Source organism: Pelophylax lessonae, assembly GCF_965119305.1.
Source record: "Pelophylax lessonae genome assembly, chromosome: 6".
Lineage (NCBI taxonomy): Eukaryota > Metazoa > Chordata > Amphibia > Anura > Ranidae > Pelophylax > Pelophylax lessonae.
Window position 1 is genome coordinate 329200295 of NC_138773.1, and position 23203 is coordinate 329223497.

The window sequence follows — 23203 nt, forward strand, 5'->3', positions numbered from 1 at the left end:
AAGCCATATAACCCCATTATTGGGGAGACCTTCCACTGCTCCTGGAAGGTCCCCAGTGATTCTCTCCAGACCCCCAAACCTTCAGAGACACCGGAAGTGAACTCATCATCTCAGGAGGAGACCGAAAACGAGAACAAGGACTTCTATACGGTCAGGTTTGTGGCTGAGCAGGTCTCCCACCACCCTCCCGTCTCTGGCTTCTACGCGGAGTGCCCTGAACGCAACATGTGCGTCAACACGCACGTCTGGACCAAGAGCAAGTTCATGGGGATGTCCATCGGGGTGACCATGATCGGAGAAGGTGAATCTCACACACAGCTCCACCCACCATAATGTAACCATATATGAAACCAAGGCTCAGGATAGGGATGTTACGCAACAGTCCCAATAATCACTCCATGCCTCTGATGGGAGCTGCTATTTACCCCGAGATGCTCCATACTTACCCCAGGCACCACACCCCTATTCTCAGCTGAGGCATGCCCCACCGTCTTCAGCTGAGGAACCCCCCCCCCATCATTCATTCCCAGCCAAGGCATACCCCCCGCCGTCGTCAGCCTAGGCACCCACCCCCAGTCCAGGCAGGCCTCCAGATCGCACCCCCACTGTCCTCAGCCCGGGTGCACCCCTCATCAGCCCGGGTGCGCGCCCTCGTGTCCTCAGCCCAGGCTCGACACTCATGCCCCCCCTTGTCCTCAGCCTCAGCGTGCGCCCCCAGTCCTCATCCCAGTCACGACACCCATGGCCCCCCTATCCTCAGCCCAGGCACACCCTTCCACTGCCCATCCCCCTCAGCCCAGGCGCGACCACTGCCCTGCCACATGGGCCCCCCAGCCGAGCACGCCCCTGTCAGCCCAGGTGCCCAATTCCACCCCTCCTGTCCTCGTCGTCAGCCCAGGCGCAACACTAACTCCCCCCACCTGTCCGCAGCCTAGGTGGTCACCCCCCCATCCTCAACTAAGTCGCAACCCCCCCATCCTCAGCTAAACTGTGACCACCCCCCTTATCTTCAGCCCAGGGGCTCCCCATCATCAGCCCATGGGCTCCCCATCGTCGGCCCATGGGCTCCCCTCCATCGGCCCATGGGCTCCCCTCCGTCGTCCCAGGGGCTCCCCTCCGTCGTCCCAGGGGCTCCCCTCCGTCGTCCCAGGGGCTCCCCTCCGTCGTCCCAGGGGCTCCCCTCCGTCGTCCCATGGGCTCCCCTCCGTCGTCCCATGGGCTCCCCTCCGTCGTCCCATGGGCTCCCTATCGTTGGCCCAGGGGCTCCCCATCCTCATCATCTGTTGTTAAAATAAATAAGTGGAAGGATAACAGGGATTGTTATGGTCAGCAGTCAGAATACAGCATTGTTCTTTCCTGTAGATTTAAGACTTACAGCAAGCAGACGATTGGTGCCAATTAAACATTTTAAAACAACATTTAGACTTTTATATATTTCAGTGTGGTTGGCAGCTTAGTGGTCAGGTTTAGACCCAGCTAGATAGTTACAAACCCTCGTTGGGTGAGAGGGGGGGCGCTGCTCTCTTTATATAGGGCATCACATGCAGTGATGTGTTAATCCCGTGTTCTCGTCCTCCTAGGCGTCCTCCACCTCCTGGACCATGAAGAAGAGTACACCTTCACCCTGCCTTGTGCCTACGCCCGCTCCATCCTTACCGTGCCTTGGGTGGAGCTGGGTGGGAAGGTAAACGTCAACTGCGCCAAGACTGGTTACTCGGCGGCCATCACCTTCCACACCAAACCGTTCTATGGAGGCAAACTTCACAGGTACCCCCCCTGAACCAAAACCTCAGACCGTATTGTTTCCTGCCTGCCATATTGAGCAGATGAAAGATGAACAGTCTCTGTTTACCTTTGACCAACCAATCAGGTGTCTCCTTTCCTGCCTGGTATCTGGAAAGAGGGAAGCTGATTGGTTGCAGTCAGTTTAAGCAGATTTCTATTATATTTTGTCTCTAGATAAATGAGTTTGGCTGTTACATTGTTTCTGCTATTCCTTTTGAAATCTATTTAACCACTTCCCGCCTGTAGCGTCCTCGAGTTTCAGTAGGTATACCGGGATGGTGGGTGCATCTACAGGCATCATCCTGGTATGTATCTCTTCAGCCGGCGATTCCCTGTAAGGCAGAAGTGATTTGAGTGGCTAACTAACCACTCGATCACTTCTGCGGATGGCAGAATTGGGTCCCACCCCCCTCCCACGGCCGTTGCCGCCTTTCCCGGGCTCTACCTTCCCACCGCAGAGAGGCCAATCTGTGTCTGATCGGCTGCACGGGAGGTCAGAGGAGAGATTTGGGGTCCTCTCCATAAAGAGGACCTGTCACAGCCCATGCTGTCACAAGGGATGTTGTTCATCCCTCGTAGTAGCAATAAAGTTAATCGGAAAAAAAAAATGTAAAAAACAATAGTTTGTCCCATTGTGCTTACGCGCAAGTACGTTACTCCCACATGCATATGTAAACGCTGATTGCACCACACATGTTGGGTATTGTCGCGAACGTCAGTGCAAGAGCAATAATTCTAGCACCAGACCTCCTGTGCAACTCTAAACTGGTAGCCTATGAAGGCGTTTAAAGCGTCACCTATGGAGAATTTTAAGCACCGTAGTTTTGCCGCTATTCCACGGGCAGACACAATGGTAAAGCGTGACATGTTGGGTATCTATTTACTCGGTGTAACTTCATCTTTCACATTATACAAATTGGGATAACTTTTGTTTTTTAAAAAGCAAAAATTGCATTTGAGAAACTGCTGTGTGTGTCAATTCGCACACGGAGCGCGACTTCGCCACCGCGCCTGCTTTCTCCTTATTGGCCCATTGACTGTGATTGACAGTAATGGGAGCCAAAGACTTCCACTGCTGTCTCAGCCGATGAGGACTCGGGTGAACCGAGGCTTTCCTGCACATCGCTGGCTCGAGATGGGGGTCAGGTAAGTTTTGCTGCTGCACACATAGAATGCATGAAGGTAAAGAAAAAACTTAAGGGCTCTTTCACACACTCCGCTCCGTCGGAGGACTCCGTTTATCTCAGTGGGGGATCGATCCGCCGATCCCCCGCTGAGCAGGAGAATGACAGCTGTTCTCCGCACTGTGTGCGGAGACACTGATGTCAGAGCCCCATACATCTCTATGGGGGAATTGGATGGGAACGGACCGTCGGTCCATTCTCATCCGATCCCATCCGTTACGCTGGACGGATAGAAAATAGGGTTTCCATCCGTCCAGATTTGAGGGATCGGGTCGGATGTCAGTGGACATGTCTCCGCTGACATCCGATGCCCCATAGGGATGCATGGGGGGACCGTTCAGATCCGCCAAAAAAAACTGACAGGCGGATCTGAAGGGTCCGCCTGTGTGAAAGGGGTCTAAGCCTTTATAACCACTTCAATGGCAGCTCATTGGCAGGTACATATGAATGACCTACAGTTGACCTCCTGACGCTCACTACTTTACATTTAAATTGGCTTTAGTTGGAAGACAAGCATTTCTAATGTGAACAAACTGCCCGTTGACATCGGTCCTTGAATCCTCCCTCAGGCCCCCCCACCCCTCAGTTGTGCACAGGTGTAACGGCTCCTCTCCTGGACTGAAATGGCTTCCTCTGATTTCACTGCACACTGTGAGCTTCTCACAATGTGCATTAGAAGCTGCAGCAAGTCAGATAGAGCTTGCCTCATTTCCTGGCTGGAGGACATCCAGCATCATTTGTCTCAGGAGAGGGCCCCCTGCGGCCTCAAGCCATTGGGGGAATTACATTTACCATGAATTAATTGCAAGAATGACCGTTACAATCATGGTTCCTAGAGGCAGAAGCATGATTGGACTTACAGCTCTGCAACAGCTGGAGGGCCGCAGCAGGTTGCCCCACCCTTTTCCTGGGTGACCAGGGAAGGCAGAATATACGCAGGGTGAACTTTCAACTTTTGATGATCTCCTCGGACAAATAATGAGATTGTGTTTCCTCAGGGTAACGGGCGAGGTGAAGCACAACGCTACCAACACCGTGGTGTGTAAGATTCAGGGCGAGTGGAACAGCATCTTGGAGTTCACCTACAGCAACGGGGAGATCAAAACCGTGGACCTGATGAAGCTGCCGGTGACCAGGAAGAGGGTCCGTCCTGTGGAGAAGCAGGGGCTGTTCGAGTCCAGGTGAGAAGGGGGGAGGGCCGGCACGTGTGTACAGTGTGATCTCTTCCTGATCGGTAAAGTGAACCTGTCGTGTGTCTCAGCTGGCAGCGCTATGTAGTGCAGGCATCACCAAATGGCGGCCCGCGGTCCAGATCCGGACCGAGCCACTATCCCATACAGACCTGCAGGCACACTATTTAGAAGTCGATTCTTTCCACTTGGCTTCCGCCCCTGGCATTCTCAAGGCAGGATAGCAATGAACGGAGGGCAGGGGGCCGGAGGAACAGCAGCACTGGATGTAGGGCGGGAGCTGCATGAGTTAACTTTCCAGATTACCTAGCAGGGGATTGGTTGCTAGGACGCAAAGGCCGTCAGATTAACTAATCACCAGCTTTTTAATATGAAAAGTCAACCCCGGCAGCTCCCTCCCCCACCCTGCATCCAGTGCTGCTGTGCCTCCCGCCCTCTGTCCATTGCTATCCTGCCTTCCGCTCTGTGTAAGGTAGGAGAGTAAAAGGGGGGGGGGCGGGAGAGGGGTTGACATGAAGGGGGCAGTGCTGTGTGTGTGGGAAGGGGGGGTTGATTTGAAGGGGGGCAGAGCATATTATTGGGGTGGGAGAGTGATGTGTGGGGGGGAGATGTAAAAAGGGAGCAAGTGCTGTGGTGGGGGGTTGGTGATGTGAAGGGTGGCAATTACTGGTGGGGATAGGAGATGTGACGTGAAGGGGGGGCAAGTGCTGTCAGGGGGGAGGGGGAAGTAAAGCTATCATGTCACTATGGACCAAAATCTCTGAAGAATGTTTCCAATACCTTGTTGTATCTAAGCCACGAAGAATGAAGGCAGAGGGGGTCCAACCCGATACTGGCAAGGTGTACCTAATAAAGTAGCCAGGGAGTGTATTTTAAAGCTACAGGAAGCTGAACTGTCCGTTCGTCCTATTTATTCCCTGTATGCCTATCCCTCCAGTAATCGGGAAGAGGGGGGGGGGGGGTCGTCATTTATCTGTGGTTCTGGAATTTCTCCATTGGTGCTGAACTGTCACCTGAAGTTCTTTTTTTTTTTTTATATTGAATTTTTGCTTCACATGAACTCTCCTTTCTGACATGTGAAGGCGGCTTTGGGCTCACGTTACCGACGCTCTGATGGCAAAAAACATTGAGCAAGCAACAGAACACAAGAGATCGCTAGAGGAGCGTCAGAGAGCAGAGGAGCGACATCGGATGGAGACTGAGACTCCATGGATGACCAAATATTTCTCAAAAGAGGTACGCAGGCAACACTACGATGTATAGCTGAGAATCCACTGACTTAGAGGACCTGTACTGTAGAAGCTGTGCCCCAAAAAAAGGCAGGCAGGCAGAGGGCGACGCTCTATCCCCGGCGATCTCCCAGCAGCTGATCTTTTCCCTATTACTGACTTTTACCATGCCTTGACAGATACCCGCTCCCACTTCTGCCTTGACCATCTAGGCGAGCAGAACAGGACAGAGGGGTGTACCCGGGAAGGTCGGATCCCCCTATAAAGGACAGAGGGGTACCCGGGAAGGGCAGATTCCCCTATGAAGGACAGAGGGGTACCCGGGAAGGTCACATTCCACCATACAGGACATAGGGGTACTCAGGAAGGTCAGATCCCACTATACAGGACAGAGGGGTACCTGCGAAGGTCATATCCCCCTGTACAGGACAGAGGGGTACCCGGGAAGCTCAGGTCCCCCTATAACGGACAGATGGGTACAAAACACAGGACATAGGGGTACTCAGGAAGATCAGATCCCCCTATACAGGACAGAGGGGTACCCAGGAAGGTCATATCCCCCCTATACAGGACAGAGGGATATCCAGGAATGTCGCATCTCTTATACAGGACAGAGGGGTACCCGGGAAGGTCAGATTTCCCTGAACAGGACAGAGGGGTACCTGGGAAGGTCCGAACCCCCTATACAGGACAGAGGGGTACCCGGGAAGGTCAGATCCTTCTGTACAGGACAAAAGGGTACCCGGGAAGGTTGGATCCCATTATACAGGACAGAGGGATATCCAGGAATGTCGCATCTCTTTATACAGGACAAAGGGGTACCTGGGAAAGTCAGATCCCCTATACAGGACAGAGGAGTTCCCGATAAGGTCAGATCCCCCTATACAGGACAGATAGGTACCCGAGAAAAACAGATCCCCTATACAGGACAGAGGAGTACCCGGGAAGGTCAGATCCCCCTATACAGTTCAGATCCCCCTTTACAGCACAGAGGGGTACCCGGGAAGGTTAGATCCCTTATATAGGACAGAGGGGTACCCGGAAAGGTCAGATCCCCCTATACAGGACAGAGGGGTACCCGGGAAGGTCAGATCCCCCTATACAGGACAGAGGGGTACCTGGGAATGTCAGATCCCCCTATACAGGACAGAGGGGTCCCCGGTAAGGTCAGATGCCCCTATACAGGACAGAGGGATACCCGTTAAGGTCAGGTCCCCCTGTACAGGACAGAGGGGTACCCGGGAAGCTAAGGTCCCCCTATTAAGGACAGATGGGTACATGGGAAGGTCAGCTCCCCCTATACAGGACAAAGGGGTACCCGGGAAGGTCAGATCTCCCTATACAGGACAGAAGGGTACCCGGGAAGGTTGGATCCCCCTATACAGGACAGAGGGGTACCCAGGAAGGTCGGATCCCCCTATACAGGACAGAGGGGTACCCAGGAAGGTCGGATCCCCCTATACAGGACTAAGGTGTGTACCCGGGAAGGTCGGATCCCCCTATACAAGACAAAGGGGTACCCGGGAAGGTCAGATCCTCCTATACAGGACAGGGGGGTACCCGGGAAGGTCAGATCCCTCTATACAGGACAGAGGGGTACCTGGGAAGGTCAGATCCCCCTGTACAGGACAGAGGGGTACCCGGGAAGCTCAGGTCCCCCTATAACGGACAGATGGGTACATGGGAAGGTCAGCTCCCCCTATACAGGACAAAGGGGTACCCGGGAAGGTCAGATCTCCCTAAACAGGACAGAGGAGTACCCAGGAAGGTCAGATGCCCCTATACAGGATAGAAGGGTACCCGGGAAGGTCGGAACCCCCTATACAGGACAAAGGGGTACCCAGGAAGGTTGGATCCCCCTATACAGGACAAAGGGGTACCCAGGAAGGTCGGATCCCCCTATACAAAACAAAGGGGTACCTGGGAAGGTCAGATCCTCCTATACAGGACAGAGGGGTACCCGGGAAGGTCGGATCCTCCTATACAGGACAGGTGGGTACCCGGGAAGGTCGGATCCCCCTATACAGGACAAAGGGGTGTACCCGGGAAGATCAGAGGGGTACCAGGGAAGGTCAGATCCTCCTATACAGGACAGAGGGGTACCCAGGAAGATCAGATCCCCCCCTATACAGGACAGAGGGGTACCCGGGAAGGTCAGATCCCCCTATACAGGACAGAGGGGTACCCGGGAAGGTCAGATCCCCCTATACAGGACAGAGGGGTACCAGGGAAGGTCAGATCCCCCTATACAGGACAGAGGGGGTACACTGGAAGGTCAGATTCTCCTATACAGGACAGAGGGGTACCCAGGAAGGTCAGATCCCCCTATACAGGACTTATAGTTGGTTGATCCTTCCACATTATAATGACGGGTTCTCTTTCCTGGCAGGGTGACGGTTGGATCTATAACAAACCGCTGTGGAAAACCTCAATTTCCGGCCTGTAAACACTGAGCCCTTCTGGATGGACAAAGTGCCCAGAGAACAAAACCCGGCTATGAGCTGCCATTGGGCGTCGGGTGTGCAGACGGGGGCGATCCTTCGCCGTGGACGGGAGCGGTGTCACCCCTTCATCTTCCTGTATAAATGTATCTTATTCTGCGAAATCCACAGATCTGACCCCCTGTGACCCCGCCTCTCATGCAGTATTCATTTCAGTGTTGTGATTTTAATTTTCCCCGTCGCTGGCATGCCGAGGGAAGGATGAAAGGCGGCACCGGGGGCCCGCGAGGTCTCTCCCCCTCCCCCAATATAAAGCCTTCAGATTGTTGGCGGCCCGGCAGGAAATGGGTTGCAGCTGCAGATCGGAGCCGAACTTCCCACACGGGACGGGACTGACAATCTGCTTTTGTTTTGGATTGTTTTTTTGACATCATGCTGGCTTAACCCAATCCTCCCTTCCCCCACACACACGGTGCCTGTGGACCCTCCGGCAGGGAAAGGGTGCGCTATGGACTCACCGAACGCCCCTAACCTTTTTTTTTTTTTTTTTCTTTTTTAATTGAAATTCTACTAAACGGATTTGATGCGAGTGACAGAGCATCGGGGGAAGACACAATCCGATTAACCCTTCCCCTGCTGCATCCCGGCCCTCTTCCTGTCTGATGGCCGGAGAGCAACGGGGATCCTGCGAAAATTTCCGTCATCTGACAGGAAGCAAAGACTGAGATCTCATTCCCACTGCACACAATTCAATCTGAATCAGGTAATGTCAGATCTCCGCTCCAGTAACGTTTTTGTATTGCTGGCGGTGGTGACGCGCGCTCAGCGGACTCTCATGTACAGGAACTCTAAATGTCCCATGCGTGGTGCCTTAATCTTTCTGAATGCCGTCTTCCAATCAGTGTGGATAAACTGCGGCTGTCTGTTCTTACTGTGGTGATATGGTAACGCCCCCGCGGCGGCCTCTCCCTCTTAGCGACTGATGTGTGCGCAGGGGGCGGGGTGTCTGTTCTGCGCACATGCTGGGATCTGCACTGATAAGACTTCTACCGTGTGCTGCAGGGAGAATAGAAAATAAAATGTAAATTGTCACCCGAGTGTCATTTGTACATCACTGCGCAGCAACAGAGTGGGGGCGGGAGGGGGCGGGGACATGGGAATCATGGCGCTTTCCCCACATTTCAAACAGTTTTCCTTCTGTTCATAGCAACCATTCTCCTCCTTTTCATCTCCAAGGAATCCCGTAATCAATCTTCTAGTTCTAAAGGTCTAAGACTTCGATCACCAACCCTCTCCAATCAACCGGACAATTTACTGACCTTAGACAACCAACGTGCCAGTGAACAATCCACACTGCAGCTGGATAGTGTTTTAATGATCACCCCAACTCATGCACCTTCACCCCTCAGATCACAACCCCACCCCCCCCCCTCAAATCCTGCTCCTTCACCTCTCAGATCAGCCCAAAATCCTGTCCCTTCACCCCTCAGATTACCCCCCCCCCGCCCCCCCCCCCAAATCCCCGCTCCTTCACCCCTCAGATCCCCACCCCCCCACCCCTCAAATCCTGCTCCTTCACCTCTCAGATCAGCCCAAAATCCTGACCCTTAACCCCTCAGATTACCCCCCCCGCCCCCCCCCCCAAATCCCCGCTCCTTCACCCCTCAGATCCCCAACCCCCACACCCCTCAAATCCTTCACCTCTCAGATCAGCCCGAAATCCTGTCCCTTCACCCCTCAGATCCCCCCCCCCCCAAATCCCTGCTCCTTCACCCCTCAGATCAGCCCGAATTCCTGCTCCTTCACCCCTCATATCCCCCCCCCCCCCCAAATCCCTGCCCCTTCACCCCTCAGATCAGCTCCAGTTCCTGCACCTTCACCTCTCAGATCAGCCCCAATTCCTGCTCCTTCTCCTCTCAGATCAGCTCCAGTTACGGCCTCTTCACCCCTCGGATCAACCCCAATTCTTTCACCATCAACCCTCAGATCATGCCCAATTCCTGTCCCTTCACTCCTCAGATCCCCCCCAATTCCTGCACCATCACTCCTCAGATCTCCCCCCCCAATTCCTGCACCATCACCCTCAGATCCCCCCCAATTCCTGCACCATCACCCTCAGATCCCCCCCAATTCCTGCACCTTCACCCTCAGATCCCCACCAAATTCCTGCCCCTTTACCCTTCAGATCACCTCCAATTCCTGAACCTTCACCCCTCAGATCAACCCCTATTCCTGTCACTTCCTCCAGATTTCCCCAATTCTTGCCCCTTCAACCCTCAGCTTAGCTCCAGTTCCTGCACCTTCCACACTTCAGATCACCTCCAGATCTTGCCCCTTCACCCCTCAGATCCCCCCCCCAATTCCTGCCCCTTCACCCCTCAGATCAGCCCCAATTCCTGCGCCATTACCTCTTAGATCACCCCAATTCCTGCATCATCACACCTCAGATCTTGCCTAATTCCTGCACCTTCATCCCTCGGATGAGCCCCAGTTCCTGTGCCCCCCCCCCCCTTCAAGATCAGCCACAATTACTGCCTCTTCACACCTCAGATCGTCCCAATTCCTGCACCTTCACACCTCAGATCACCCCAATTCCTGCACCTTCACTCAGATTAGCCCCAATTCCTGCACCTTCACCCCTCAGGTCAGCCCCAATTCCTGCACCTTCACCCCTTTAGATCAGCCCCAGTTCCTACTCTCACCACCTCCCCCCCAAGATCAGCCCCAATTCCTGTCCCTTCACACCTCAGATCAGTCCAATTCCTGCCACTTCACCCTTCAGATTTCCCCAATTCCTGCACCTTCACCCCTCAGCTTAGCCTCCAGTTCCTGCACCTTCCACACCTCAGATCACCTCCAATTCCTTCCCTTCACCTGTCTGATCAGGCCCGGTTTCTTCCCCTTCACCCTTCGATCCCCCCAATTCCCGCCCCTTCACCCTTTAGATCACCTCCAATTCCTGCCCATTCACCCCCTCAGATCAGCCCTAATTCCTGCACCTTCACCCCTCAGATCCCCCCCAATTCCTGCACCTTCACCCCTCAGATCAGCTCCAGGTCCTGCACCTTCACACCTGAGATCACCCCAATTCCTGCACCTTCACTCAGATTAGCCCCAATTCCTGCCCCTTCACCCCTCAGGTCAGCCCCAATTCCTGCGCCATCACCTCTCAGATCACCCCAATTCCTGCACCTCCTGCACCATCACACCTCAGCGCTCTTGCCCAATTCCTGCACCTTCACCCCTTTAGATCAGCCCCAGTTCCTACTCTCCCCCCCCCCCCCCAAGATCAGCCCCAATTCCTGCCCCTTCACACCTCAGATTACCCCAGTTCCAGCCTCTTCACCCCTCAGATCAGCCCAATTCCTGCCTCTTCACACCTCAGCTCAGTCCAATTCCTTACCCTTCACTCGTCTGATCAGGCCCAGTTTCTTCCCCTTCACCCTTTGATTCCCCCCAATTCCCGCCCCTTCACCCTTTAGAACACCTCCAATTCCTGCCCATTCACCCCCTCAGATCAGCCCCAATTCCTCCACTTTCACCTCTCAGATCCCCCCAATTTCTGCACCGTCACCCCTCAGATCAGCTCTAGTTCCTGCACCTTCACCCCTCAGATCAGCCCGAATTCCTGCACCTTCACCCCTCAGATCAGCCCCAATTCCTGCCCCTTCACCCCTCAGATCAGCCCCAATTCCTGCCCCTTCACCCCTCAGATCAGCCCCAATTCCTGCCCCTTCACCGCTCAGATCAGCCCCAATTCCTGCACCTTCACCCCTCAGTTTAGCTCCAGTTCCTGCACCTTCAACACCTCAGATCACCTCCAATTCCTTACCCTTCACCCGTCTGATCAGGCCCAGTTTCTTCCCCTTCACCCTTTGATCCCCCCAATTCCCACCCCTTCACCCTTTAGAACACCTCCAATTCCTGCCCATTCACCCCCTCAGATCAGCCCCAATTCCTCCACTTTCACTTCTCAGATCCCCCCAATTTCTGCACCTTCACCCCTCAGATCCCCCCAATTCCTTCACCCCTCAGATCAAGCCAAATTTCTGCCCATTCACCCCTCAGATCCCCCCCAATTCCTTCCCCATCACCCCTCAAATCATCTCCAGTTCCTGAACTTCACTCCTCAGATCAGCTCAGATTTCTGCACCATCACACCTCAGATCTTGCCCAATTCCTGCCCCTGCACCCCTTTGGGTCAGCTCCAGTTCCTACTCCTCCCCCCCCCCCCCCCCCTAAGATCAGCCCCAATTCCTGCACCTTCCACACCTCAGATCACCTCCAATTCCTTACCCTTCACCCGTCTGATCAGGCCCAGTTTCTTCCCCTTCACCCTTAGATCCCCCAATTCCTGCCCATTCACCCTTTAGAACACCTCCATTTCCTGCCCATTTACCCCCTCAGATCCCCCCCAATTCCTGCACCTTCACCCCTCAGATCATCCCAATTCCTGCACCTTCACCCCTCAGATCAACCCAAATTCTTGCCCATCCACTCCTCAAAACATCTCCAGTTACTGTAACTTCACCCCTCAGATGAGATTAGATTTCTGCCCCTTCACCCCTCAGATCAGCCCCAATTTCTGCACCTTCACCCCTCAGATCCCCCCAATTGCTGCTCCTTCACCCCTCAGATCAGCCCCAATTCCTTCACCTTCACCCCTCAGATCAGCCCCAGTTCCTGCACCATCACCCCTCAGATCAGCCCCAATTCCTTCCCCATCACCCCTCAAATCATCTCCAGTTCCTGTAACTTCACCTCTCAGATCAGCTCCTGTACCTTTACCACTCAGATCACCTCCGATTCCTGCCCCCTCACCCCTCGGATCAACCCTAATTCTTACGCCATCACCCCTCAGATCATGCCCAATTCCTGTCCCTTCACTCCTCATATCGGCTCCAGTTCCTGCACCATCACCTCTCAGATCACCCCAATTCCTGCACCATCACACTTTAGATCAACCCAGATTCCTGTACCTTCACCCCTCAGCTCCTATTCCTTCACACCTCAGATCACCTCTGATTAGTGCCCCTTCACACCTCAGATCACCCAAATTCCTGCCACTTTACCCTTCAGATCCCCCCAATTCCTGAACCTTCACCCCTCATATTAACCCAAATTCCTGCCCATTCACCTCTCAGATCCCCCAAATTCCTTCCCCATCACCCTTCAAATCATCTCCGGTTCCTGTACCTTCACCCCTCAGATCAGCTCAGATTCCTGTACCTTCACCCCTCAGATCCCTTCAGTTCCTGCCCCTTCATCTCTCAGATCAGCTCCAGTTCCTGCACCATCACCCCTCAGATCACCCCAATTCCTGTACTATCGTCCCTCAGATCACCCCAATTCCTGCTCCTTCACCCCTCAGATCAGCCCCAATTCCTGCCCCTTAACCCCTCAGATCAGCTCTAGTTCCTGCACCATCACCCCTCAGATCACCCCAATTCCTGCCCCTTCCCCCCTCAGATCAGTCCCAATTCCTACACCTTCACCCCTCAGATCACCCCAATTCCTGCACCTTCAACCCTCAGATCAGCTCTAGTTCCTGCACCATCACCCCTCAGATCAGCTTGAATTCCTCCACCATCACCCTTCAGATCACCCCAATTCCTGCCCCTTCACCCCTCAGATCATCCCCAATTCCTGCCCCTTCACCCCTCAGATCATCCCCAATTCCTGTACCATCAACCCCAATTCCTGTACCATCACCCTAATTCCTCTCCCTTCACCCCAATTCCTATACCATCAACCCTCAGATCATCCCCAATTCCTGCCCCTTCACCCCTCAGATCATCCCCAATTCCTGTACCATCAACCCTCAAATCACCCCAATTTCTGCCCCTTCACACCTCAGATCAGCCCCAGTTCTGCCCCTTCAACCCTCAGCTCTGTATAAAGTCTGAGAGCACCAGAAAGGGGTTTAAGAGTCCAAGCTCCTATATTAATGATAGTAATCCATATAAAGGAAACATCCAGCATGTTTCAGGGCTCAATAAACTTCCCCTTCTTCAGGGATTAGCCCAAAGTCCTTTAATGTAGAGATTAATTTATAACAGGAAACAGCCCATGCTTTTCAGGGGCTCATGTCGCACTCAGGGAGGACTCAAAATTGGCCCAATACCAAGATTATTTATTATGTGAAGGTTCTAATTTGGTGGCAAAACACTTCTAAAGCCAATTCTGAGTCGTCCTAACCATTTACCACCTCAGCCCTGAGGAAGGAAGGTTGTGTTATGATCCCCTGAAATGCATGGGCTGTTTCTCGTTCTCCTGTTATAAATCACTCTACATTAAAGGATTTTGGATTTTTAGACCCTTCACCTGACTCTCAGACTTCCCACATGTGGATCTTCCCAGAGGGCGCCCAGCTGTTGATGAGAGCAGATTTATCAAAGCCACTGCACCTCCCCCAATAACCTGATTATTTATCGATAAGTCACAGCCAGCGCCTCATTATGGTTTGATCTGGTCAATGACTTCCTGGCACATGTGACTGAGGAGTACATCTCGGGCGGGGGGGGGGGGGGTAAGTAGTAGGTCTCTACTAGGGTGGGAAGCCATCATTGTAGACTTTCCATGTCAAAATCATCTGCCAACTCAGTTTATAGAAGACGTGAAATTTAATATATTTACAAATTATTTATTTCTAATAGTGCAACTTGGAGTTAGAATTCCCAGCATCCTCTCCAGGGCCTGATTCCTTCCCCCATCTTTGTTGTGCTGATTCCGGGGTAAGAATTGTCTCTGTGCCTCTCATTGGTCAGATTGTCCGTTATGATTGTAGATCAGAATGTTGCACAGGAAGCTCCTCCCAGTCGTTTACCTTCTGATCCCCCTCTGTATATCCACACGTGGGATGGAAGTTTCCGGCATCCCTGGATAATTTTACTGAGGGTCATGAACCAACATGGCCGCGCTCAGGTCACCACTGAATTGGGTTGTCCTGATAGGATACAAAGTTACTCAGCTGATGCCATTGCGGCCAATTTCTTCCATTAAGTGAAAGCGTTCGACCACGCAGTGCGCCGTCAGCCGGGCCTCCGGGTCATGGTCCCAGCACTCTGTGATTGTGTCGCACAGAATTTCCATTCCCTGGAAGAAGAAAACCAGAATAGTAACAGCAGAACATGATGGCTTTCTGAGCATAGAGCTGGAATGAAGACATTTTTTAATGTATTTATTTATGTTTTTATTTTTTAATGTATGAACAATAAAATACAAAAGAAACACAAAGTTGGACACTATTCCCACTGACACCAATGATGGGGCACTATTCCTCCCACTGACACCAATGATGGGGCCCTATTCCTCCCACTGACACCAATGATGGGGCACTATTCCTCCCACTGACACCAATGATGGGGCACTATTCCTCCCACTGACACCAATGATGGGGCACTATTCCTCCCACTGACACCAATGATGAGGCACTATTCCTCCCACTGATACCAATGATGGGGCACTATTCCTCCCACTGACACCAATGATGGGGCACTATTCCTCCCAGTAACACCAACGATGGGGCACAATTCCTCCCACTGACACCAACGATGGGGCACTATTCCCCCCACTGACATCAATGATGGGGCAGCATTCCTCCCACGGGCACCATTTCTCCCACTGACACCAACGATGGGGCACTATTTCTCCCACTGATACCAATGATGGGGCACTATTTGTCCCACTTACACCAATGACGAGGCACTATTCCTCCCACTGACACCAATGATGGGGCACTATTCCTCCTACTGACACCACTGATGAGGCACTATTCCTCCCACTGACACCAATGACGGGGCACTATTCCTCCCACTGACACCAATGATGGGGCACTATTTCTTCCACTGACACCAATGATAGGGCACTATTCCTCCCACTGACACCAATGATGGGGCACTATTGATCTTTTATTGAAAAGAATCAAGCAACATATTTTATACAAAAGTAAAAAACATAACTATAGTACAATATTCCAACAGAAAACAAAGGAATACACATCCATGTGCAGAATATATACAATATATACATAATCCACTTCCAACATTTTTAGAAAACTATTTACATAAAGCAGCAGAGAGGGCCTAAGAGGCACAACCCATCACCTATGTATACAGCCATTTATCAAAAACTGAGCATTAAGAAAAAATCTAGGGTGATAAGAGACAGAAAGCCACACCCGGGAAAGAGACTCCTGGCAGTCAGGGAGGCTTGAAACCCCTCCACGCCTTCAGCCAAGCCCTCTGACCCCACTTGTCTCTCTCAAGCGCCCGAATCTTCCCCACCTCATGCAGAATGTCACACACCACCACCTGAACAGGAAGGATTTTACGCTGAAGGGTGACCTGACACCGTGCGTTCCAGGTATAATAACGGACTACTAAACTAACTAAAAAAAGTGTATCCAAACAAAAGCCCCCACCAGTATTTAATGCTCCGTACACCCACTCAGCATAACCCAGCCTGGAGAGGAAAGGAACACAGAGGGCCCGCCCAACCTGTTTGTATACCTCTATGTTAAAAGGGCAACGAAGCAAAAAATGGTCCATAGTCTCCTCCTCACCTGTACATTCCTCCCGAGGACAACCACGATCCATCCCACTGCGGAATTTCAAATTGCCCCGAACATAGAGCCTCCCGTGGAAGCACAACCAGGCCAGATCCCTGAATTTAAGGGGGACTCTAGCCAAATTAATCAGTCTTAACCCTTCCCTCAAAATTGGGCCTGGGCAATCCCTTAAGGCCAGTGGGTCATGAAAGACTTCGCTCAAGACTCGGCTCATAAGGACTTTCCTCGGAGCGGATCTGAGATCTTCAGCCGACAGTCGCCACTGCCGCAGTAACTTCAGACACGGAGCGACATAGGCTGGAAGCTGACCACGATGACCCCTGAGATTCTTCACTTGGCCACCTTCTTCCCAAAGTCGCAGAAAAGGCCTAAACCAAGATCTAAACATGCCTGCCCATCCAGGAGGTTCCACTGTAAGCATACTACCAATGTTAAACTTGAGAAATAGCAGTGAAAAGAAAAGAACGGGGTTTACCATACCTAAGCCACCCTCCCTCCTGGATAGATAGGTGACATTCCTCTTGATGGGGTTCAGTCTGTTCCCCCACAGCATCTGGAAGAACACACTATAGATCCTAGCATAGAGAGACACTGGCAAGATGCAGACAGGGCTGACATACAAGAAGATCGGTATCAGGTAAGTCTTAATCAGATCAACCCTTTCCCTCAGAGATAACTTCCATCTCTTCCAGTTGACCACCTTAGTATTGGCAACTTCCAGCCTGCCTTCCCAGTTTTTGAGGCCATAATCGCCAGGTCCAAATTCAATGCCTAATATCTTAATATTTTCCTGGGGCACTGGAAAGGTGTCCGGGAGATCAAACCCCTCACCTTCCTTTCCCATCCAAAAAACTTCACTCTTTTCCTGATTGATCTTGGAGCCTGATGCTTCAGAGTACCGTGATGTCAGAGAGACCACCTCCTCCGCTTCATCTGTCCCAGTGACAATCACTGACACATCATCCGCATAGGTAACAACCCTCAAAGGCGGCTCACCCGGGATTCCCACTGGTACCCCACACAACATGCTGCTCTCTAGTCTCCTGATGAAGGGGTCGATTGCAAACACATAGAGCAGGGGACTCAGGGGACAACCCTGGCGCACCCCAGAACCAACCTCAAAGGACTGTCCAACCCAACCATTAACAAGAGGGAAGCTTTCTGCCCCCTTATACAAGACTTTTAACCAATCGACAAAACCACCCGGCAGACCGTACTTACTAAAGAGCAACCACAGGTACTCATGGTTGACACGATCGAAAGCCTTTGCCTGATCCAATGCCAGTAAATACTTTCCCCAGCCTGCAGCCCTGCACTGCTCCAAGGCCTCCCGGACAGCTAAAACCGCTGTGAAGGTGCTCCTACCCTGGATCGAACAGTGCTGATGGCGAGAAAGCAAAGACTCTGCTACTGCCGATAGGCGCCAGAAAAGTATCTTCGCCAGCACCTTTCTATCGACATTGAGAAGGCTGATGGGGCGCCAATTCTCAATCATCGAAGGATCTTTACCTTTTGAAAGAAGAATCACAGCTGAGAGTCTCATGGAAGGGGGAAGCACCCCCTCAGCAAGACAACTGTTAAAAATCTCTACCAAATGTGGGGCCAGAATAGACTTAAAGGCTTTGTAAAACTCAGCCGTCAGACCATCCGGTCCAGGTGACTTTTTGATGGCAAGCTGTTCAATTGCCCTCGTCACCTCTTCAACTGTGATCTCTTCTGTCAAATTCATCAAGGGGACATCTCCACCATTTAGACCTGGAGTAGAGTCCAAAAAGCTTTCCATCTTGTCTCGGTCAAGCTCTTTCCTCCCAAGAAGTTCAGCATAAAAAGACCTCACGACCTCCAGGATCCCTGACCTGGACTTTGTCAAGGAACCTGTACTATCCTTAAGGCCAACGACCATCTTAACAGCTACACCCTGTTTGCAGTTCTGGTAAGGGTCAGGCGAGTGGTATTTCCCATAGTCCCTCTCCAGAACCAAAGAGATATGCCGGTCATATTGACACTTCCTGAGGAGGATTTTCACTTCAGAGATTGCCCCAGGATCTCCTCCTCTCGAGACAAGAATATCCAGCTTCCTCCGCAAACGTTGGTAGGTCATGTATCTATTAAACTGTTTTTTATTGGCTAGGCCCCTGAAGAATCCAGCAATCCTCTTTTTGGTCAGCTCCCACCACTCAGCCTTGCTGCTACAAAAGTCCAGGATGGTCACCTGCGCCTGAAAAAATTCCTCAAAGGATTGTCTAACATGTTCTTCCTCAAGGAGAGTCGAATTTAATCTCCAGATGCCTTTGCCCCTCTGAGGGAAGTCTGAAGCATTCAAGACCACAGATAGCATACAGTGATCAGAGAACTCCACTGCCTGCACCACTGGGGGTGAGAAAGCAGAGGCCTCCTTCAAAAAAAACCTATCTATCCTACTCTGACTATTACCTCGATGAAATGTGAACCCTGTGTCATCCGGAAGGTGCTTAATGTGCACATCCACAAGACCAGCATCCCTTACCATACTATTTAAAAAAACGCTATCATATCCCAGCCTGTCATTGAAGTCCTTCCTGTCCTTGGGCCTAGTCACAGTATTAAAGTCACCTCCAAAAACCACTTGCCGGGATGTAAAAAGAAATGGCTTGATCCTTGTAAAAAGGCATTTCCTGTCCCACTTTGTGTGTGGCCCATAAATATTAATTAGGCGCAGGTCCTGCCCTCCCACAAGAACGTCTAAGACCATACATCTCCCAATCTCCACCTCAATAACCCGCCGGACAGTTACCATGCCGGTTTTAAACAACACCGCCACCCCGCCGTAAGGCTCGGCCGCAAGAGACCAGTAAGATGGACCATACCTCCACTCTCTCTTGGCCATATGAATATCTGCCAAGGAGGTGAGCCTAGTCTCCTGCAAAAATAAAATTTCAGCATCTAATTGGCTGAACAAAAAGAAGGCCATAGAACGAGCTCTTACCGATTTAATGCTGGCGACATTTATTGTCACCACTTTTAACGGAGGGGGAACCGCCATTTGGGTTATTGGGTGGATTGCTTCTTAGCTCCCCTCTGCTGCTCATCACCAGAAGCCTCTCTCTTTCTTGAGGCCTCCTCCAATTCCATTTCTGAATCAGAATTTTGCTCAGAAGAAGCTCCAGATGTGGAGATATCCCATGCAGAAGCCCTAGAACGGTTGGGGACAGACACTGGGGCATCCTGTCCCTGTCCCGTCCTCACCGCCTGTCTCTTCCGCCTCACAACCCTCCTTCTCTCCTCCAGGTACTGCAGGTCAGATTCAGAGATGTTATCTCTTGTTTTCTTCTTTTTTGAAGTCTTCACAGAAGACTTCTTTACAGAGGAAACCGCAGCACCCTTTTTGGTACCCTCTACCACTCCTGGTGGGGGGGGACCTTCCCTTAAGTCAGACCTAGGAGGGGATGACTCATGGGGCAAGACTGACTCGGGGGGCACAGACTTAGAAGGTTCTGACACAAGAGGAGCGGGTACAGTAGGCTGGGGGGACACAGAGACAGTCACAGAAGGAATACCTACAGACACAGGAGGGTTGGCCACAGAAACTGGGGAGGGATCCTGAACAGGACCTGGGGGGTCAGTCACCGCTGAGGAGGATGGTACACCAGGGGCCTCATCCTCCATCCTGTCCAGCCTCAACAGTTCATCTACTACCTCCTTCTCCATGTTGTGCCAGGCCTCCGGACATCGGCTGTAGGGGTGGCCAAGGCGCAGGCACAAGTTGCACCTTATCGCCTGGGTACAGTCCCTGGCCACATGACCCTGTCCCCGACATACTGAACATATTAAGGCTGAACAGGAGGAGCTAAAATGCCCCTTTTCTCCACAGCGGTGACATAGCTTTGGCTGACCAGGATAAAAAATAGTCATCCTATCCCTCCCTATGAAAGCCGAGGAGGGCAGGTGACGGACAACATTCCCATCCCTGGCCAACCTGACCGTTACTGACCAACCCCCGGTCCAGATGTCACGTTCATCAAGGATTTTTTCTAGCCTTGTCAAAACCTCACCATAGTTCCTTAACCAGACCTCTAGGTCCCGAGCAGGAACACTCTCATTATTGAGGATGATGGTTATTTTCTTAACCGTTGATCTCTGCGAAACAGCAACTGGTGCCAGATCTTCCCATTCGGGTCTTGACCTGCACCGAGCTTCATATCGTTCCCAGAACAGGTCAAGACCCTCCGGCCTGGTGAAGCTGATTGTGTACTCCCGGCTCCCAGCTACGTGTATTAGGGCATAAAGGTCATTCGCCCCAAAGCCCATCTCCAAAATCATATCCACCACCACACGCCGTGCTGGAGAGACTGCACCACCTTCCCATTTAAGTATAACGACATTACGTCTTGGACCCCCAGCAGAAGCCAGAGACCCAAGACCGGAACCAGGGGTGCTCAAAGTGGCAGTTTGTGGTGTAAATCTCTGCCTGGAAGCAGGGTTCCTCATTGGCTGCAGCCCTGGCTTAATAATATTACCAGGAGCAGAGCGTACCACCTGAGCAAAAGAGGGCTTATCAGGGACAAGACCCCACACCGATGTAACTTTAGCTGGTACATTATTATTATTATCCTTATTATTAACTGCTTGTACTGAGCCAGCAGGATTGTCTATTACACAAACATTAGTATGATTATTCAGAACACCTGTGTTGGAAGTAATGTCAGAACAATCAGTATTCACTATCACAGTTTCTGCTGTAGTACCACAGGTGTCCTGATGCTGCAGTATAGAGACAGCAGCTGTGACTGGACAAACAGCCTTTGACTCAGCAAAAGGGGGGTTAACGGGTTGTTCTGGCTCTTGTAGTTCCTTTGCTGCAATGTCATTTTTTAAACGCAGTCTTTCCTGCAAGGAAACATCAGCAGCTGAAGTATTGCTGGATATGGAATTACCAGCCTGGGTGTCATTGGGCAAAACATCAGTATTAGCCAAGGTGTTAAATGGCACAAAAATAGTTTTATCAGTCACTTGTGACTTGCTAGGTTTTACCTTATCAGGCACATTGTCAGGTATGTTCTCCTCACCAAACACCAGCTGATCCGCCCGTAATGGAGACTCCACTGCCTGGATCACTGTCAGCATGCCTCCTGAGCCCTGAGAAGGCAACGGGTTGCTTACCTCACCTTGGGGGGGCAGGGGGTCAGAACTGGGGGTCTCCTCGTCCACCTCCATCTTTGCCATCCTTGCAAATCTGCGGTCATTGCAAAATTTTTCCTTAAAGGGCCCCTCTTTACCTTCCATCATGGCCACAATGGTTTCCTGGTGTTGAACCCGGACCTTTGCCAACTGGATTTCCGAATCCATAGATCCACGGCTGCGGCTGTACAAACCTTCACGTTGCTTTCGCAGACGCTTCAACTCCGCTCTCAGTTTGTAGAGCTGGTCTCTCTCCCTATTCAGGACCTTGATCCCGGCCACCACTCGCTCCCGAATGGACTCGGTATCCTCATCCTCACCAGGGGCAGAGAGATCCCCAGCCATGGCTTGTCCAGGAGCAGGTATGTCATCCATCTGCCCAGGGGATGGCTGAGAGCTTCCAGCAGGAGAGGCCCTGCTGGCCTGCATGGCCTCCCCAGATAGGGGCCAGCAGAGCTGGGAGAGATTTTACCAGACTCCCCTCTCAAACAGATCACCTGGAGCAGCTCCAGACACACAGCCAGAGAACCTTCCTGCAGCCACACCCGAAGCTGAATGATGGGAAACTACTCCTCCCACTGACACCAATGATGGGACACTATTCCTCCCACTGACACCAATTATGGGACACTATTCCTCCCACTGACACCAATGATGGGGCACTATTCCTCCCAGTAACACCAACGATGGGGCACAATTCCTCCCACTGACACCAACGATGGGGCACTATTCCCCCCACTGACATCAATGATGGGGCAGCATTCCTCCCACGGGCACCATTTCTCCCACTGACACCAACGATGGGGCACTATTTCTCCCACTGATACCAATGATGGGGCACTATTTGTCCCACTTACACCAATGACGAGGCACTATTCCTCCCACTGACACCAATGATGGGGCACTATTCCTCCTACTGACACCACTGATGAGGCACTATTCCTCCCACTGACACCAATGACGGGGCACTATTCTTCCCACTGACACCAATGATGGGGCACTATTTCTTCCACTGACACCAATGATAGGGCACTATTCCTCCCACTGACACCAATGATGGGGCACTATTCCTCCCACTGACACCAATGATGGGGCACTATTCCTCCTACTGACACCACTGATGAGGCACTATTCCTCCCACTGACACCAATGACGGGGCACTATTCCTCCCACTGACACCAATGATGGGGCACTATTCCTTCCACTGACACCAATGATGGGACACTATTCCTTCCACTGACACCAATGATGGGGCACTATTTCTTCCACTGACACCAATGATGGGGCACTATTCCTCCCACTGACACCAATAATGGGGCACTATTCCTCCCACTGATACCAATAATGGGGCACTATTTGTCCCACTGACACCAATGATGGGGCACTATTCCTCCCACTGACACCAATGACGGGGCACTATTTGTCCCACTGACACCAATGATGGGGCACTATTCCTTCCACTGACACCAATGATGGGGCACTATTCCTCCCACTGACACCAATGATGGGGCACTATTGATCTTTTATTGAAAAGAATCAAGCAACATATTTTATACAAAAGTAAAAAAACATAACTATAGTACAATATTCCAACCGAAAACAAAGGAATACACATCCATGTGCAGAATATATACAATATATACATAAT

General features: G+C 51.8%; 2 protein-coding genes and 1 long non-coding RNA gene across 3 annotated transcripts in view; 1 reads left to right on the plus strand and 2 right to left on the minus strand.

Moving 5' to 3' along the window:
* The window catches only part of OSBPL11 (oxysterol binding protein like 11), a 51602-nt gene extending 42681 nt beyond the window's left edge, over positions 1-8921 (plus strand). The window contains exons 9-13 of the mRNA XM_082260516.1: positions 4-301; positions 1581-1767; positions 3968-4150; positions 5242-5395; positions 7778-8921. Coding sequence (XP_082116642.1) covers positions 4-301; positions 1581-1767; positions 3968-4150; positions 5242-5395; positions 7778-7834 — 879 coding nt within the window. The 3' untranslated portion in view covers positions 7835-8921. The remainder of the gene's footprint in view (positions 1-3; positions 302-1580; positions 1768-3967; positions 4151-5241; positions 5396-7777) is intronic.
* Positions 1-23203, minus strand: part of LOC309558134 — a 437057-nt gene that overhangs the window by 147371 nt on the left and 266483 nt on the right. The gene's annotated exons all lie outside the window — the stretch shown is intronic.
* Positions 14731-23203, minus strand: part of LOC309558055 (TGF-beta receptor type-2-like) — a 50996-nt gene continuing 42523 nt past the window's right edge. The window contains exon 6 of the mRNA XM_082260982.1: positions 14731-14924. Coding sequence (XP_082117108.1) covers positions 14796-14924 — 129 coding nt within the window. The 3' untranslated portion in view covers positions 14731-14795. The remainder of the gene's footprint in view (positions 14925-23203) is intronic.